At 36.9% G+C, this 19,744-nt stretch overlaps 1 protein-coding gene across 1 annotated transcript; it reads left to right on the forward strand.

The window, feature by feature from the left end:
* Positions 1-11,195: 11,195 nt before the first annotated feature.
* Positions 11,196-14,337, forward strand: LOC106407968. Its single transcript, XM_013848807.2, has 8 exons — positions 11,196-11,375; positions 12,237-12,453; positions 12,527-12,641; positions 12,746-12,870; positions 13,719-13,798; positions 13,875-14,032; positions 14,101-14,221; positions 14,293-14,337. The coding sequence occupies exons 1-8, from the start codon at positions 11,196-11,198 to the stop codon at positions 14,335-14,337; spliced, it is 1,041 nt and encodes a 346-aa protein (XP_013704261.2).
* The last annotated feature ends 5,407 nt before the right edge of the window (positions 14,338-19,744 follow it).

Here is a 19,744-nt window from a genome sequence, read left to right on the forward strand (position 1 = left end):
GATACTTGGATAAAACTGAATATTTTTTAAATATATATACTAAAATTGAAGTAAGCAATCTTTAGAACGTTGTTAATTTGTAAAATGGATAAAATATACTTTAATAAATACATCTTCAAACATACTATGTGTTGCAGTTACAATTTTTTTGCATCAACCGATAAGTGGGGTTGTTTTCTAGGTTTTTTTTTGCAAATTAATCTTAGTCAGTCGAATGTGTAATTGTGAACTTCAACGATCATAAGCATCTAATTACATGATAAAGACATGTTTACTGAAACTGAACAGGTAAAACTGCCCCCCTTTTTTTTTGGGACAAGGTAAAACTGTCCTATAAATTACATATTCAGGAAATACATATGCAATCCAGGTTATTAAAGATAAGCAGATTCTGGCATTAAATAACTACAAAACGACGCAGCGGCTCATCAAAAGTTGAGAAAACTTGGCTACTTGGCACTATCACGAGGACGCGCGGCCCAGGAACCGCGTTTTAATGTAGCTCGCGTGAGACTCACGTCTTAATGGTCCCACTACGGTCACTCGGGAGCCGTTTCAAGGAATCGCTTGAATGGGGGTTGAGCGCTTGACAGATCCCACGGTGACGTAAGCAAAAGCAGCCGCCCTTCACTTAATAACTCAAACACTGGGTCCCACTTCTTTCTATTGATCACGTGGTAAATGGGGACGTGACTTGCGATTAAGAGAGGAGGCAGGGAAAAGATAAAAAAAATTTGTTGTAAATAATTTTCATATTTTTAAGTAATTTTTACATTTATTGAATATAGTGTGACCAATCAAATTAAATAAATTTATTTTTGATTAGTTAAGTTATATATAACCTATTTATTATACAATATTTTTTAAAACATAATAATTTTTTTAATCTTTGTATCTTTAACCAAAATTATTTGCATTATAAAACAGAGAAAGTAATATTTAATTATTTAGTCACGACTGTAACGTCGAATTCAAAAAGCTCCTTTTCTTTTTGCATGCACCGGATATTAAATTAACTAAAATAATGATAAAATTTCCAACAATTTTACACTGGAGATAATATCATATAACGCTAGTATTAACTAGACGAGGCCAAGTGGTAGGCTGGTAGCTCTTTAGCACGAGTACTCTATATTTTATTTGTGCGTTATCAATTGATACTAAGTTATTTTGTTTGCAGTTTGTGATGACCACAATGAGATAGTGTCACATTCGTCAAATTGTGTTCGACAAGTACATAGTATGTAGTACACATAGCCGGCCTTAAAAATTCACATTTTTTTAAAACACATGAAAAATGTACTACTAAATACCCCTGTTCGAAAACGCGGGCGCCTAGCCAAAAACTCGGCCGCCTAGGCGCTCGGCGCATGAGTACCGTGGCGATTAGGACCAAATCGGGTCACCTAATCGAACCACAATAAACCGGCCGCCTAAGTTGATTAATCGGGTTTTTAACCGATTTTTACCGATTAATTTTAACATTTTCGACAGGTATTGGGCTTTTGTGGAAGCCCACCTTGTAACTTATGCGAAGGAGAAACATCTATATTTATAGATAATGTGACATGTTCCTTCTTGTTTTGCTCTCCGATGTGGGATGTAGTTAGAGCTCTTTTTTTTTTTAATTTCGCACATCTTTTTCTTATTTTAATCTTTATTTATTGTTGGATTTTTCTATACAATAAATTAATAATATCTGCTACAAACTGTACTGTTTCTTTTCTCCTACGTGATATAAATATTTTGATAAATCTTAAATAGGTGATTCTAATGTCTACAATAGGTTCAACGGTTAAATCATTTTGATTTATCGATTTGAATATTTACAATTGTATCATATAAATATATATCTATATGTATACTAACATGGGATTTAATTAATTTAAATGTTAATATGAATTTCAATATACATAAATTATCACATTATAATATATATTTACATATTATATTTTATTTTAAATATTAAATTAAATAAAATCATTAAAAACTAGGCTCCACATACTCCCCGATTAATCTCCGATTTTTCGTCAAGGCGCTAGGCCCGTATCGAACGCCCGACTAGCGCCTAGCGCCTAGCGCAATTCCGAACAGGGCTAAATACTAATTTTTGGCCTAATATTTTGTGACACCCCGATTTACCTAGTAAAATGTTACGATAAATAAATAGCTCTAATACCAAAATGTGACACCCGTCACTTTCGAAATATAATAAATAGATAAAAGCGGAAAAATAAAAGAATAACACAACCAAAATAATAATAATATCTTCCATCATAATATAAAGTCAATACGATGGCATAAGGCCCTAAGGCCCAACAACGATAACATCCAAAATAAAAAGTTCGACATAAACCGAAAGTCCGAAATACGAAATATCATAAACGATAGATAGAAGCCCAAAGGCCAAAAAGTGATAAAAACGATAAAAGTGATAGAAGTCCAAAGCTCGATAGTAGTAAAAGCCCAAAAGCCCAATAACACCAGTCGGATAATCACTCTTGCTCGTAGGTTTCACCTGAAAGAGGAAAGAAGGAGGGGTGAGCGACAGGGGAATCGCCCAGTGAGGTATGGGATGCTAAACCGCAAACCACTGACTGAGTTCATAGCACTACTAAAATGTAGGCCTAGCTCTAGCATGAAACAAACACGGTGTCGATTACACCACACAGAACAATCAACATATGTCTAGAGGACTAGACATGCTACAACCAATGCGATGATATCATACCGCATTTCACCCTCCGCAAATCCACGGCCTAGTGCAGAAATCTCTGCACCCCGCAATCTCAAACAAGGCGGCCTAGTTCAAACGTCTTCGTACCCCGCAAATCCCACGGCCTAGCACAGATATTTCTGTACCCCGCAATCTCAAACAATGCAGCCTAGTACAAACGTCTTTGTACCCCGCAAATCCCACGGCCTAGCGCAGACATTTCTGCGCCCCGCAATCTCAACACCTGGACTCAAATATATATATATATATATATATATATAACAGTGCTTAACATCAATCAATTCAATCAACCGTTGAATCCTCTATTATCCTATTTTCAGTTTAACAATTAATATCAATAATGAGCAAGCAAGACTCTCAAACAGACTCGATTCAAAGAGACGGATCTATGTTTCGAAACTAAACTTTCCATAATGGTAGTACTAAACTAGCTCGGGATTTAACGGAGTAGCCCTCACCTTAACAATGAAGAGAAGTGGTAACTATGAACTCCAGCTGCTCAAATGGACTCCAAATCTGAAATCATATCGAAATTTCGTGTCAGAACGCCTTTCGAACGGTCAAAAACAGAACTGGTCAAGGTTTGCGGAAAAGTCAACTCGCTGGTCAAAGGTCAACTCGGTCAAGCTTTGACCCTCGATTTGACTAAACCGACCGGTTTACCCTAACCGAACCGAAATAAATTTAAACCGATTAAACCAGTCAAACCACCGGTTTGACCGGGTCACCGAGTTGACTCACCGGGTCGACTCGGCAGAGTTGGCGAGTCGCCGGCGAGTCACCGGTGTCGGTCACCGGCGGTGACGACGGAGATGCGGCGGCGGCTACGGTGGATCTGCGGCGGAGGACGGTGGTCCGACGGCGGCGCGTGTATCTCACGCGTGCACAGAGGCGAAACTTCTGGAGGCGCGTACGGCTTCGTCCGGGCTCCGATTGAGGCGTTTTCGGTGGCTACGGATTCGTCTCGTCGAGAGGAACACGATGGTGGTCTTGGATTCACGAGATTCATCACAGTTAGAAAGTTATTGTCGATTTACTTAAACAGCCGAAACTAAACTCAAAAACATGGCGGTTTCCGGTTACCTTTGGCTGCGGATGATGGTGGTGGCGAGCTCAACAGTCTGGCGTGCGGTGGCTCCGGCGACGAGTTCAGGTGAGCTTTCTCCCTTCTTCTTCTTCTTCTCTCTCTCTTTCTCTCTCTCTCTCTCTCTCTTTCTTAATTTGTGAATTATAGAAGATGGAGATGGTAGGAAAGAAGGTGGAGATGGTGGAAAAGAAGGTGAAAATGGTGGGGTTGGGGAAAGAAGTGGAGATGGTGGGATTGGGTCATTAAAATTCTCCCCCACTTATAAGGAATTCGTCCCCGAATTCATGTCATAAGCTGACGTGCCCAATGTCATCATAGCAAAACCTCGAATACTAATCCTCGCTCGGCCTTCCAGGTCTCCTCCTGAGTCTTATATCTTTCCCAACGAACTCGAACAAATACGGTCGACATTCCCCGAACTGTTTTCACTTGATGATCCAAAATCTCCAATAGATGATAAGGTCCGTAAAACTTTATGAAGTCACTTGACGTCTACTGCAAAATAATTATAGCGCTTTCTCAACTTTTGCAATGTTGTCATATGAACCAAGTCCTAGAAGGCTGATATACTGCTGATAAAGTAACTGCAAGCAACTAATCCAATCCACTCCAGTGAAGGATACAATTCCATGTGTCTCGGTTTAAGCTCATTTATCTTCTGAGTCTTAGGTCCTTCCTGAAATGTCCTTATTTTTCAGGTATATTAGGTGCTCATATGTAGCTTCGAATCCTTACGGTGCTTAGCTGCATAAATCCTCTGACGTCATGGGCTTCCGAAAGCCAATCCTTGAGCATGTCCTTTGCTTTACCGTCTCTTGAACCATTAATAGTTCTAACTCATATTGCTACCACACTTTGGTCCAACAAAGTGGTATACTATAAGGTCTACCATAAATAACCCTCGTATAGTAATTTTTTTTTTTTCAATACTCAAAAGATAGTTGTCGATGTAGGCAAACTCTGGTAAACGTAGATGCTTTCCGAAATTCCATCCCACGCAATCTCTGAACATATCTTTTAATTTCTGAGTAGTCGTCTATGACTGACAATATGTCAACGGGTGATAAGATGTACTCATATGATCTTTATCCCAAGTGCCTTCCGAAAGGCTCTCTGAAATGTAGATGTGACTTCGATTCCCAATCCGATACAATGTTGACATCCATGAAACTTCTCAAACCCAATAATGTAGGTCTGCTCCAATTGATTAGCTCTGATTGTCTTCTTAATTACTTAGGAAATGGGCTGACTTGGTAAGTCTATCCATGACTACCCATGTGGCATCCTTTTCACATATGGTGATTTAAAATCCAATAACAATGTCCATAATCACCATGCCTCATTTCCACTCCGGCAAAAGCAAGCTCAAAAATAACATGATAGATAACTGATCCTCTGTCATAGCCATATAACATGTCTGGCACCGCGACGCAATGTAGTTACAAACATCTTCATACTACACCAATTATAGTTAACTCTTCATATTTTTGTACCCTTTGGTGTTCCCGATGGGTAGAGAAACACGAGTGATATGTTTGTTGTAAGATCCATTTTCTTAACAGCTTATCGTCCACCACACAAACTCGGTTTCGGTACAAGTATATCCTGCTCAAAGCTGTATGATATCCAATACTCCCAATCTCGATCTGCTCAACCAAATCCATAATGCTAACTTGTGCTTGCGTATCCTCCATAGCAAAACTGCATGCTCCAAGCCTTAAGGCCATATGTCTTTCCTTTGACAGTAACAACACACAATATGAGATTAGCAAGTGTCCCAATAATACATGAATCTCCTTGGTTCCTAAGATACAACTCTTATGCCTACCCAAGTCATTTATCACCTGGTTGTCCTTACCAGATGGTATGCGATATCCAAACTATAGCCTGCTACGAACTCAATCCAATTGCACTGTCCAAGTACAAGTTTTAATGAATGAAGATAAATTTCATATTCTAATGATCCCAAAGAATCTCAGCTTCATTCCCATACAATTATGATTTCCAAAACTATAACGCAACTACCACTGCAGCCACTCCGAATCATGAATAGGGTAGTGGGTCTCGTGAAGTCTCAACTGATGCAATGCATATGCAATGACCTGATCCTTATGTATCAATACACAATCCATAAATGCTCAACATGCTCCCTCTACTACAAAAATAAATCAAAGGGGTCGTCGATGAGTACAATCGCGCACTTGTCCAAGTGGTCACGAAAGACATCATTTACAAACTTCATGAATGCTATCAGTGCATTTGTCGACCCAAAATGGTATCACCAAAAATCATAATATCCATAACAGAAATCTGCATTCCGTACATACTCCTCAGCTATAATAATCTGATGGTATCCTGATGCCAAGACAACCTTCGGGAACCATGATCCTCCATGCAGCTCATCCAAAAATTCATCAATACGATGGTTACCATGTTCAAGTCTATGTAGTCGATACAAAGCCTGAAACTCCCATCTTTCTTCCTTACAAACCCTTGTCTGATGAAACTTTAATATGCTCTTCCAACTTGGTCATCTCCGCTGGCGCTAATCAGTATAGAACTTGTGAAACCGGTGATGTCCGTGGTTCCAAATCAATCGCAAGAATGTATCCTCTGTCTGGTGGTGACCCTTCCTAAGGCCACAAAAAAATCCTCACACTCTGCAATAATCAGAAGATCATGCAGCTCATACTGTCCATCATCCTTAGCTATTGAAATGGTCGCCAAAAATCCCTCTGCTCATATGTCCAATAACTCCTCAATATGTAGCATACATGCAGTAAAACTATGCTCCGTTCCAGGAATCTGAACTCTTTCCCTCATGCAATCCAACACTACTCGATGTCGTGACAACCAATCCATCCCACGAATGATATCGTAAAACATAGCTCCATCTCTGACGAGTCTCCGAATAACTTGACTCCTCCAAGAATAATTGGTACGCCGCATTGAATATAAATAGCTCTCAACATCCTATGTCAGCTGTCCGAACTGACACATCTCTGAAACGATCAACAATGCCAAAAACTGGCAAACATACCAAGCATAACTCCAATATCACACAACGCAGGCTGCCACACCCCAAATCTAAAAGTGATCCACACGAGATTACAAACTAACCATGCCTCCAAGGCAGTCAATATATCATACACACAAATAACACATGCCAACTCATGGCTCACAACTCATACCACATAATCTCCAGTAACAAAAACTCGTTGAGCGATGACTTGAAGTTTGGGTGGTGGCAACAACGTCACACATCCACATGCGAACAATCTCCGAATACGGCTGACGAAACTGATACACACCTAAGCAATCCGTTCAACTGTGACATCATCATCCATATGTCGAACATCTGGCCGAAATCCTGTTAGCTAAAGAGCAAATGACGATGAGTAACTCATAGTCAATAAAAAGACAATTGGATTAGAAAGGAGTGATACGGAACGGAAATGTGCGATTTATTTTCATTTTCAAAAATTCCAAATCCCCAAAATATTTTGAAATCGTTAAAAACCGTTTAAACCGAATAAAACCGAGTCTCCAAAATCGCCATCCCGGGTCGGAGCCGGGACGGAACCCACTCTGATACCAAAATGTGACACCCCATTTACCTAATAAAATGTTACGATAAATAAATAGCTCTAATACCAAAATGTGACACCCGTCACTTTCGAAATATAATAAATAGATAAAAACGGAAAAATAAAAGAATAACACAACCAAAATAATAATAATATCCTCCATCATAATATAAAGTCAATACGATGGCATAAGGCCCAAAGGCCCAATAACGATAACATCCAAAATAAAAAGTTCGACATAAACCGAAAGTCCGAAATACGAAATATCATAAACGATAGATAGAAGCCCAAAGACCAAAAAGCGATAAAAACGATAAAAGTGGTAGAAGTCCAAAGCTCGATAGTAGTAAAAGCCCAAAAGCCCAATAGCACCAGTCGGATAATCACTCTTGCTCGTAGGTTTCACCTGAAAGGGGAAAGAAGGAGGGGTGAGCGACAGGGGAATCGCCCAGTAAGGTATGAGATGCTAAACCGCAAACCACTGACTGAGTTCATAGCACTACTAAAATGTAGGCCTAGCTCTAGCATGAAACAAACACGGTGTCGATTACACCACACAGAACAATCAACATATGTCTAGAGGACTAGACATGCTACAACCAATGCGATGGTATCATACCGCATTTCCTTCATAAGGATATATATATATGAATATATTCTACAAGCGTCATAAGTACAGTAGTCCACTCTGTACCCTCCGCAAATCCACGGCCTAGTGCAGAAATCTCTGCACCCCGCAATCTTAAACAAGGCGGCCTAGTACAAACGTCTTCGTACCCCGCAAATCCCACGGCCTAGCACAGATATCTCTGTACCCCGCAATCTCAAACAATGCAGCCTAGTACAAACGTCTTTGTACCCCGCAAATCCCACGGCCTAGCGCAGACATTTCTGCGCCCCGCAATCTCAACACCTGGACTCAATATATATATATATATATATATATAACAGTGCTTAACATCAATCAATTCAATCAACCGTTGAATCCTCTATTATCCTATTTCCAGTTTAACAATTAATATCAATAATGAGCAAGCAAGACTTACAAACAGACTCGATTCAAAGAGACGGATCCATGTTTCGAAACTAAACTTTCCATAATGGTAGTACTAAACTAGCTCGGGATTTAACGGAGTAGCCCTCACCTTAGCAACGAAGAGAAGTGGTAACTATGAACTCCAGCTGCTCAAATGGACTCCAAATCTGAAATCAGATCGAAATTTCGTGTCAGAACGCCATTCGAACGGTAAAAAACGGAACTGGTCAAGGTTTGAGGAAAAGTCAACTCGCTGGTCAAAGGTCAACTCGGTCAAGCTTTGATCCGAAATCGATTTGACTAAACCGACCGGTTTACCCTAACCGAACCGAAATCAATTTAAACCGATTAAACCAGTCAAACCACCGGTTTGACCGGGTCACCGAGTTGACTCACCGGGTCGACTCGGCAGAGTTGGCGAGTCGCCGGCGAGTCACCGGTGTCGGTCACCGGCGGTGACGACGGAGATGCGGCGGCGGCTACGGTGGATCTGCGGCGGAGGACGGTGGTCCGACGGCGGCGCGTGTATCTCACGCTTGCGCAGAGGCGAAACTTCTGAAGGCGCGTACGGCTTCGTCCGGGCTCCGATTGAGGCGTTTTCGGTGGCTACGGATTTGTATCGTCGAGAGGAACACGATGGTGGTCTTGGATTCACGAGATTCATCACGGTTAGAAAGTTATTGTCGATTTACTTAAACGGACGAAACTAAACTCAAAAACATGGCGGTTTCCGGTTACCTTTGGTTGCGGATGATGGTGGTGGCGAGCTCAACAGTCTGGCGTGCGGTGGCTCCGGCGACGAGTTCAGGTGAGCTTTCTCCCTTCTTCTTCTTCTTCTCTCTCTCTTTCTCTTTCTCTCTCTCTTTTTTAATTTGTGAATTATAGAAGATGGAGATGGTGGGAAAGAAGGTGGAGATGGTGGAAAAGAAGGTGAAAATGGTGGGGTTGGGAAAAGAAGTGGAGACGGTGGGATTGTGCACAATATCCATTTCCAGTCGATTACATCCATTACCAAAGAATTTTGATTTCAGCTCTGCAGTAGTGTCTAGTTACAAGCCACCTTGGCCTTTTAAGAGCCCACACAAATGGAGAATCAAACCGTACGAGCCCAATCCTTCAACTTGGTCCAACGGGTACATTTGAATCCAAATAAGAATATTAGCTAGTCTATTTGACTGTTCTGTGAATAAAGTTTTAGCACGACGAGATTTTATGATAGAAGTTTTTACATGAGTAAACAACGAACTGAAGACTTTCCTCAAATGGCACCATAATCGATATCCATTGGAATAGTGAAGATTCGAGTCTAAAACCTTTTATTCGATCCCAAAGATTCCAGATATATTATCAAAAGATAAATATTCTGATGGTCAAATGGTGTCGGTTATTAAGTCCAAAACAGGCATACGTGATACGTGTACTAAATCACTGCTATATAAAAGGGGCTAATTTAGAGTTCAATTAGATGTGGCACATAGGATGAAATATTCTCATCCAATCATTCTTCCACGTCATTACAAATTTAATCTGTTAGACCTCAAAATATCGATCCCAGTGGCTAACAACCCTAATAATAATAATAATACTAATACTAATACTAATCATTTGGTCCAACACCAGCATAACCCAATAACGTTTAAACAAATCTTTGAAATCCGTTTTGATAGCAAAATTGCCCTTCTTCTTTGGACTTCATGGATTCAAATTTATAAAGTGTCTTAATAATTAATAAGACTATTGAATATAGATTTAGGGATATAGATTAAAAATGTTTATGTTTGGAATTATATACTGTATAACACGCATGTATCGCAGCCACCAACGAAGCGAACAATTGTTTTTTAAAAGCACTATTATTAAAAAATATATATGAACTTTACAATAAATAATACATATATGAACCGCAAAAAATCTATAGTGGTAAAAAATTTTATTTGTTGAGGTGCCACATAGGATGAAGTATTCTCATCCAATCATTCCTCTACGTCATTACGAATTTAACCTGTTAGGCCTCAAAATATCGATCCCAGTGGCTAACAACCCTAATAATGATAATAATACTAATACTAATCCTTTGGCCCAACACCAGCATAACCCAATAACGTTTAAACAAATCTTTGAAATCCGTTTTGAAAGCAAAATTGTCATTTTTCTTTGGACTTCATGGATTCAAATTTATAAGGTGTCTTAATAATCAATAAGACTATTGAATATAGATCCAGGGATATAGATTAAAAATGTTTATGTTTGGAATTATATACCGTCTAACACGCATGTATCGCAGCCACCAACGAAGCGAACAATTTTTTTTAAAGCACTATTATTAAAAAAATATGTATGAACTTTAAAATAAATAATATATATATGAACCGGAAAATCTACAGTGGTAAAAATCCCTATTTGTTTTACTAATTCATTTTGCCAGCCAAACATCTCACTTTGTATAATTTTCTCTTCCTCTAACCTAAAAATCCCACGACTACAGAGCCGCCCAACCAGAGTGTCTTCCCATCTTCTCCGGTAAACGCCTGAGACATCAACAATCAAATCTTCTTTATTATTCCTCCTAACGAACGGCCGTCTAACTCTCTACATCCCTCCTCTCACAATGATATCGAAGCCTCTTCAAGACACCATAATTACTCACTCAGATGAAACGCATCCTATCTCTCTCCATTCCATCTTCAGACTATATATACCCCAACCCAACTATCTCCTGCTCAGATCCTCAAATCCATTCCTAACACCATGGCAAATCAAACGGCAGACACCACCGTGCATGCTTCTCCTCCATTTTTCTTCAGACATGTTTCAGAAGGACCAGGAGATTCCAAGTTATTGTTTAAGCTAATCTATTTCTTGGAAGCTAGAAACAATCTCAAAGGAGGCATCCTTATTGGGCTTGAGTTGCAGATGATTGATGAAGAGGTATGTGTCTCATTCTTCATACTTTTGATTTACTACCGGTAGACCTCTCTAAATTTATTTGAATCCATTTTTATTATATGGAAATAAAACATTGTGTTATAAATAGTCGCTCAACACTGTCCGGTTTGCATATATTTGTTAGAGAGAATAATCTGAATTTTTAAGCCATGTTTCTACAATATGCAACTGAATTATTCATTTGCTCTGATCTCTAGGGTACTGTTGCTCAGGAGTTCATCGCTCAAAACCGTGTCAACAGATATGAAGATGAGCTATGTTGGGATTTATTAAGCACATGTCCAACTCTATATTATCTGATTAGTACGATATTGTCCACTTTGGGCCTTAGGCAAGCCCGCATGGTTTTACGTTTGGTTTCCATCCCAAAAGGCCTCGTACTATTAGAGTTGGACATCTCTTTATATATGAGACTCTCTTTGTCTAATTCTCCAATGTGGGACTTAGTTTGTTATATCACATTCTCCCCTTCAAACTAAGGATCACATTCATCTCGTGTCCCGCAACTGACTTCCAGGATCTTTTGACTTGATCTCTGCCACACACACCTCCCAATCCTAACTCGATGGGTCCCGTTCCTACTCGAAGGGTATTTTGGTCTTCTTGCAGATTTCTCGTTAACCGCTCTGATACCAATTGTTGGGATTTATTAAGCACATGTCCAACACTATATTATCTGATTAGTACGATATTGTCCACTTTGGGCCTTAGGCAAGCCCGCATGGTTTTACTTTTGGTTTCCATCCCAAAAGGCCTCGTACTATTAGAGTTGGACAGCTCTTTATATATTAGACTCTCTTTGTCTAATTCTCCAATGTGGGACTTAGTTTGTTATATCACAAGCTCAAACGTGGAAGCATCTACACTCTCACAAACTTCTTTGGATCCAACAACAAGGTGATGTATCGTGTGGCTGATCAGAAGCTGGTTATTTGCTTCACACACACCTCTGTCCTGAAAAAGCTTGAAGAAAACATTGAAGCCATTTTGGACCAGCGCTTCAAGTTCCATTCCTATGCAGATTTTGAAGCCAACTGCGATCTAAGAGGGGATCTTCATGGTGAGGTTTATATGAGTTATCATCAACTGTGAACTCTGAGAATATTCTGACTAACCATGTGTGAGTGTTGTAGATGTTGTTGGTCACCTTAAGTTGGTTGATGGCCAGCCTCTCCATCAACGTCCGGCTTTATGCACCAAGGATGGCTCAACTTCTCAGAAAATTATGGTCCACTTGCAACTTAAGGAGTAAGTGGTTGTATTTGAAGCAATCACTATATCGTTGCTTTAGGTAGTTGCTTTATCTACATTTACGTTTCTGATCTTTTTCCATACCATATTTCAAACTGCAGTGGTCCAGTTGTGAACATTTACCTATGGGACCAGGCTGCGGAAAATTTCCGACGCAAGTTCGATGAGAGTGTAACCACCCCAATCGTTCTGTTGGTTACAACGGTTAATCCGAAAAGGCTTGGTGGTAAACTTTTACCCTTCGTACTAACCTACTCTAACACTCTCATCTCAGTTACATGAGCCTTCAGCCACACTAACTGCTTCTGCCTCTTTCTCTCATGCGTACCAATTGACAGGGAAATTGTGCCTAAGCTCTATGTCCTCATCTAGGGTTTTCTTGGACCAGGAAGTTGACCCCACAAAAGAGTACTTGAACTGGTTAGTATTATAGTTCTTAGTATTTAACCACTTCTAATCATCACCTGACCAAAAATTCTTCTTAAAGGTTGGCTGCGAATAGGCCTGGGCGTTTTTACCTCAACCCGAAGTACCGATCTTAACCCGAACCAGAAAAACCGAAACCGAATTCGAACTGTTTTACAAAAATATCCGAATGGGACTTATGAGCTTACTTGGTTATAACCCGAACCGAACCGAAATCCGAATTAGGATCTGAAGATATCCGAAGATATCCGAAATTAGTTAAATATGTTAATGTTTTTATATATATTAAGGTGATTTAGATATTTTAGAGTATTCAAAATATTTTTGTAGTTTGTTTTATTTGTTATTTTGAATACTTTTAGTTAATTTAGATAGTTTAACTAATTTTAATTAGATTTGTAAATAATTTATATATTTTGAAAATTTTTTGGTCAATTTTCAAGGTTTTAAAAAAAATATTTTTTTACGATTTTAAACATTGGTAAATCCGATCCGAACCGAACCCGGAAGGAACCGAACTGAACCCGATACCGAATGGTACTTATGAGTATAAGACCGAAAATCCAAAAATCCGAATCACCCGGACCAAAACCGAATGGACCACCGAACGCCCAGACCTAGCTGCGAATCATGCTTCTACTTCTTCAGTCAACACATTTGAAGTTGTTAATGTTGAAACACTCACAATACGTGAGATTGTTGCCTTCATCAAGCATCAGCCTGCTAAGGTAATTTGTATATCTTCATTAGAATAAAAAAAAAATGCAAATCTAGCTACTGATGATCATAAACATGTAATTTCAGATTGCCTACTTTGACTGCATTGCCACAATTGATGACGTTAAGCTTGGGATTGAGTGGTATTACATTGCTTGCAAAGTTTGTCAAACAAAGTTAACTCATGGGCCTACAACGTTGATGTGTCCAAAGTGCTGCAATGAAAATGCTACTGCATCGGCCAAGTAAGGGTCTTTCTATTTACATAATTGCATTCAAGAATACGTAACATATCAGTTCCCCTTAAACACAGCTTCCGCGTGGAATTGTCCGTCTATGATAATGAGGAGCAGTGCACTTTCATCATTCTTGGCGATGCTGGGAAAGAGCTAACAGGTCAAAATGCAACAGAATTAATCGATATGTATGCTGAGGTGCGTGACAATCTCCTATAGACTTGCATGTTCAGAGTTATGAAGTTACTAACTGTATGCTGTTATATTAGGAAAATGGTGGTGATGGTGCTGACCATGAGGTCCCACTACCATGATGTTTCATTGATACCATAGGACAGACGGACAAATTTAGGATCAAGGTCTCCCGCTTCAGTTTCACATCAAAGAAGCTTTCCTTGACTGTTACAAAGATAGTCTCCTCTGCAGCGCTACCTCTTAAAGACTGACCAGCTGACATGCCTGCTCTGCCTATTTATTCAAGCCAAGACAATCCTGTAGCCTGTGCGGTTGATAGCTCAGTGGTGACTGAAAGCAGTGGTGGAGGGTCTTCCTATGCAAACATTGATCCCAGCTGTTCAACTGACGAGCAGAAGAAACCAAAGCGCATTAGGCGTAATGGTTAGATCCTCCTTCACTCATGTCACTCCATCAATGACTGGTACAGACTGCCCAGTCAGCATTTCTTTGAAATAACAGTCTTTTTCTTTTCTTTTTTTTTTTTTCTTTCTCTAAAGACAGCTATCAAGTATGTTTAAAAAATATAGTGGTTCGTTCTTGCACCAGAATCTTGGTTATGCAATTCAAAACCTATTATGTTGTTTTGTTACTTTTCTCCTTAAAACAGAGACAAAGAGTAATGAACAAAGACAAATTATGAGCTCTTATTATCGGATTGTTTTTTTTTTTTCCCTCTCGCTTCAATCTGATGACTGTAACTAATTATTTCAATTCACACAAGACTTTCAAATTTTAAACGTATCATATTAAATATAAAAATCTTCAACAGATTATAATACCTAAATGTTCTTCTCGATAGACAATAATATCAGAAAGGCAAATAGCACATCTCCTGCCACAATCACCGGCTGCAATCACTGAAAGTTAAAAAAAATCTTTTGTCTCATCAATACAAATCAACAAAATATACAAATAAATTCAGTAACATTGCATATTTGATACAAACCGGTTAACAACCTCAGCTCCACAAAACATTCGCATCATCTTCCACTCAGAAATTTGCAACGAGAAGAAAGGCGGAGACAACTATTACGTGTAAGTTACTCAATCAGTGGATTTCCACATTTCAAGATCTCTCTCTTTCGCTGACTCATTTTCTAATTATTTCTTTCATCAAAGGGTCGGTTTCCTCAACACGATGGTCAAATCAAACCACAATGATCCTCCACCTGCTGGAGGTAAATCAAAATTACGACTTTACTGTGCATTTATAGAATTCTCGAACACATACGAACCCAATCACCCCTCTCTGGAATCCAAGAAATTATTTGTCCAAAATCGGACAGAACATATCTTAACTATTAAGTGCAAAATCAAGCGTAGAGATAGTTTGATTTGGTAGGTTATACTACGAAAATAACACAACAAAACCTTAGTATTAAATTCTCGATCTATTTATCTGGTTTTTTAGTTCATAAGTTTTTTTCAAAGGGCCCTTTTTCAATGTAATTCATAAAATTTCTAATTAGTTTATCGATGGAAGACCAAAACACACTTTTAAAAGATTATTTCCAAATTCAAAACACCATAATGCTAAACAATATCTCAATTACGAAGTACTTTTACATATTTTTAATTTTCAACACGTTAATTTAATTTCCATTACTACAGAAAATCACTATACACAACCAAAAACATCAACTCCCCTCTACTTTTACATCTCTATCGATTGACTTCCAACTTCATCCGCATAAAAAAATGAACAATCAATCTTAAAAAACTTAATGTCATATATTCCTTCTTATAATTACTTTAAATCTATTGTAACAACAACCGGAAACAGCCACAACTATGGTCATACACAAATTTTAACTTCACCCAATATCCGCGCGTAGCGTGGACACGAACCTAGTAATAGATAAAACCTCTAGTTACCCTCTATGAGAACGATATATTCGGACTATGGTGATCAAAGACTTCACAGAGCTCACTTTTTAATACTGAAAGTTCCAGATAGCAAACCAAGTTCCAAGCGTTACCTAGTGATTAGTGAGTAGTGAGAGGAGAAAAGCTCAAACTGATTTTCTTTTTGAAAATATTCTAATGTCAACGTGACATTGTATAATGTTATAACATTCTTTGCGGCTTAAGATTAGTGTCATTATTATTATGTCGCTATTGAAGTATTGATACGTACAAGTAGGATTATTATGAAAACATTCTTCGTTTTCACATTTTTCCGGATCTATCTTTCAAGAACGAAGAATGATATCAATTAATGCTTGATTTTGCGACACGCATAAGATTCTACGGTTTAGTAAGATTTATAACGGGAAAAGATAAATTGACCAAATATTCCTCGTTTTTAAGTAGATTCATATAAAGATTGATTCTATCTCTTTAGAGTACTAATAAAATACAATAGAGTGTGTTTTAACTAAAAACTAAAATACAATAGTGTTCAAAAGATGGAAGAGAATATTGCTCAAAAGAGCTTTATTTTACTTTCGATAATAAGAATATCTAGCATCTCAATTAATTTTCATAAAAAAGTAACACAGATGAATATCTTGGTTTTTAATTTCTTGTTAATGCACATAATTTCAATTTCGTCTACTCAAATAACAACAACTTAGTTCTTAATTAACATAAATTAAACTTATGACCAGTAGATTTATGCATTGCTTTATCTAGGCATATGCATATTAAGATAGTTGGGGTAGTTCAGTTCTGGTAGTTTGGAATTCAGATAGTTGGGTTTGGTCAAAATCTTGTCGAATTGAGCCGTTTTTTTTTGATTTATTCGGTTTATTATTAGAATAGCTTGGTGTTTATTTATTTACCGAAACTAACCGAAATTTTTGTTTATGATTATACTCATTTAAAATTTGGCTAAATTTTGAGTATTTTCGGTTAGTTTAGTCTGAAATTTTGGTTAATTCAGTTGGTATGAGTCGAAAGTCGAAACTTGGTTTTAAAAAAAAAATTAGAAAATATATTATCAAACCGAACTAAAAACCAATTTTTGTTTATAAACACTATGAATTAAACAGAACTCACAGCCCAACTAACTAAACTAACCAGAAATTTTTGTTGGGTTTGGTTTGGTTCAAAACCGCAAACCTAGCTTTACAATCATAACAACTTTATTTAGGTATTGAAAAAAGAATGTTTTGGGTGGTTCACTTGTTCCGCTATGCGGGCCTGTAACGATGTTTCCATTCGCATTACCTCTTTTGCATGTAATTTTAGTTTAAATTAAAAAAGAAATAACAATAGAATAACAAGTGCGGTACATAAAGTGATGTTTCGACTTTAAACGCACCTGAAAAGTAGAAGAAGCAAATATGGTGTGTTTAATTTTTTTTTTTGTAAACTGTTTTTTTAGATAAAGAAATATGTAAATATGATTTGTATTTATATTTTAAATTCTTGATTGTATTTTTTTTCTATGTGGTGTCATAAGAAGAATTTTAAATTTTATATATTTACTAAAAATATATTTTTTTAATATTTAAATATATTTAAATTTAATTTGTATTCTGCACCGTTCATTCTACTTTTATCATTCAACTCTTGGTTTGGCATTTGCTTTTTATTACCATTTACATTTTACATTGTACCGTTTTTTTTTTGTTTAACCGCTATTAATCCGTAGTTTATGAATCCAAATTTAAACCATACCGCATCATATTAACCGCTTTATCCGCACCGATTATCCCGATATTACCATTCAGAGCCAATGCAAGAAAAGTAAAGAAAGATAAAGCTCTTTAGAACATCAAGCTATAAATAGTTCTTTGATTAATATACTACTACATTCCATCTCAGATGTTCATCACACACATTTATATGGAAAATTCCCAATTACATGGACTAAACTTCTAATGATATACAACATAGACACGTCATACTCATATTTGCTTCATCAACTTTTTAGTATCCACGTGATTATATACAAACACAAAACCATCAATGCCAGGGGCGGATCTAGAAAATAATATAACCTGGGACACAATAAATATTAAAATATAAAATTTAATTTAGTATATTAAATCAAATTATATTCTTTTAAAAGACATTCATAACAAAATTCTTTTATCTTAGTTTAAATGAATTAAAACCCAATTTTCACGTTTTTAAATGTTTGTTTTAAATTATATATTGCACATAATAATTTTATTATGAAAAATAATTCCTTTAGTTTTTATTTCAATCTGACTACTAAAAATAAACTTAGTAAAATAATTGTTACAACAAAATTTGAATAAATTATATTATTTTACTTTGGAAAATTATTTAAAGAAAGAAGGAAAACAAAGATTTATTAAAAAGAAAGAACTGTTTTAGGTAGCAAAAACAAGGAAGTTTATTATTTATGAAAAGGTGAATCAAAAGTGCGTAAGATAAAATGAAAGGACAAAACCCATATAGCTCATGGTTCGAACAATGAGTGGGTGGGGCACAAATAAGCTTTTAGAACCAAATAAGCTACACACTTGCATCTGTATATTTCTTACACAAAGCATATATAATATCAGTACGTGGCACGTGCCACACCCATACTGTACGTGGATCCGCCCCTGATCAATGCCATGGCATATTTTATTTATTAAAGCCATATATTAAAATATTTTATATATTTTATCACTAATTGAACCAGTTGTCATGCATACATACACATTGCGGCTTTGTGCCGGAGATCCAGAACTCGTGATTATTGTTTTTCTATCTATTGATTTTTATACTTTAGTATCATAAATTTTGTATTTATTCTTCAAGATACATGTTTTAAGGTCTTTGTATTATTAACTGGTATACATTTGTACTATATGTATGCCTACTGATGTATCATGTATGCAATCAAGCCATCTCCCACTCAATTCCAAAACACTATTTTACTGTGATTTTGACACAAAAACTTTCTCTAACCCAACACTAAAAATCACGCTATTTTAATGTAACACTATAATTTCACACCAAATTTGATGTGATACTATTTACCTCACTAAAATACTATTCATCCCAGTAAAATACTATTCACTTAATTTATTAATAAACTAGACAATTAAATAAATGATAAATAAAAACATAAATACATATAATATTATAAAATAGTTTTTAGTGTGAAATTTGGTGTTATGATTGGAAAAAAACATTTTTTAGTGTTGAAATTATATTAAAATAATGTGATTTTAATACTAAAATAGTGTTATAGATCGGAGATGCTCCAAGAGAATGAACAAAAAAAATGTATATAAACAGAGAACTCACATGGCTTTTGGAGGGGCCCTGACAGTAATTAATTATTATGAATCCCCTAAACAAACATAGCTTTATGGAACTTTATTTTTTTTAGCTATGCCAAAATTAATTATTTTATTTCTCATAAAATTCAATTCACTCTATTTGTTTATTTGTCTCAATTGCTCTAGACTTGTGAATATTCTATCCTGGAATAAGTTCCAATTTCAGCCTTGTTTATACCTGGAAAATCGTAAAGGGATAAACATGATAATATGATTTTCCTATTGTTATGGGACT

Source organism: Brassica napus, chromosome C6 (assembly GCF_020379485.1).
Source record: "Brassica napus cultivar Da-Ae chromosome C6, Da-Ae, whole genome shotgun sequence".
Taxonomy (NCBI): Eukaryota; Viridiplantae; Streptophyta; class Magnoliopsida; order Brassicales; family Brassicaceae; genus Brassica; species Brassica napus.

Coding starts and splice junctions, on each gene's coding strand:
- LOC106407968 (XM_013848807.2), top strand. CDS start 11,196: ATGGCAAATCAAACGGCAGACACCACCGTGCATGCTTCTCCTCCATTT. Junction 12,871..13,718: donor TAATCCGAAAAGGCTTGGTG/GTAAACTTTTAC, acceptor CTACTTCTTCAG/TCAACACATTTGAAGTTGTT. Junction 13,799..13,874: donor TCAAGCATCAGCCTGCTAAG/GTAATTTGTATA, acceptor ATGTAATTTCAG/ATTGCCTACTTTGACTGCAT.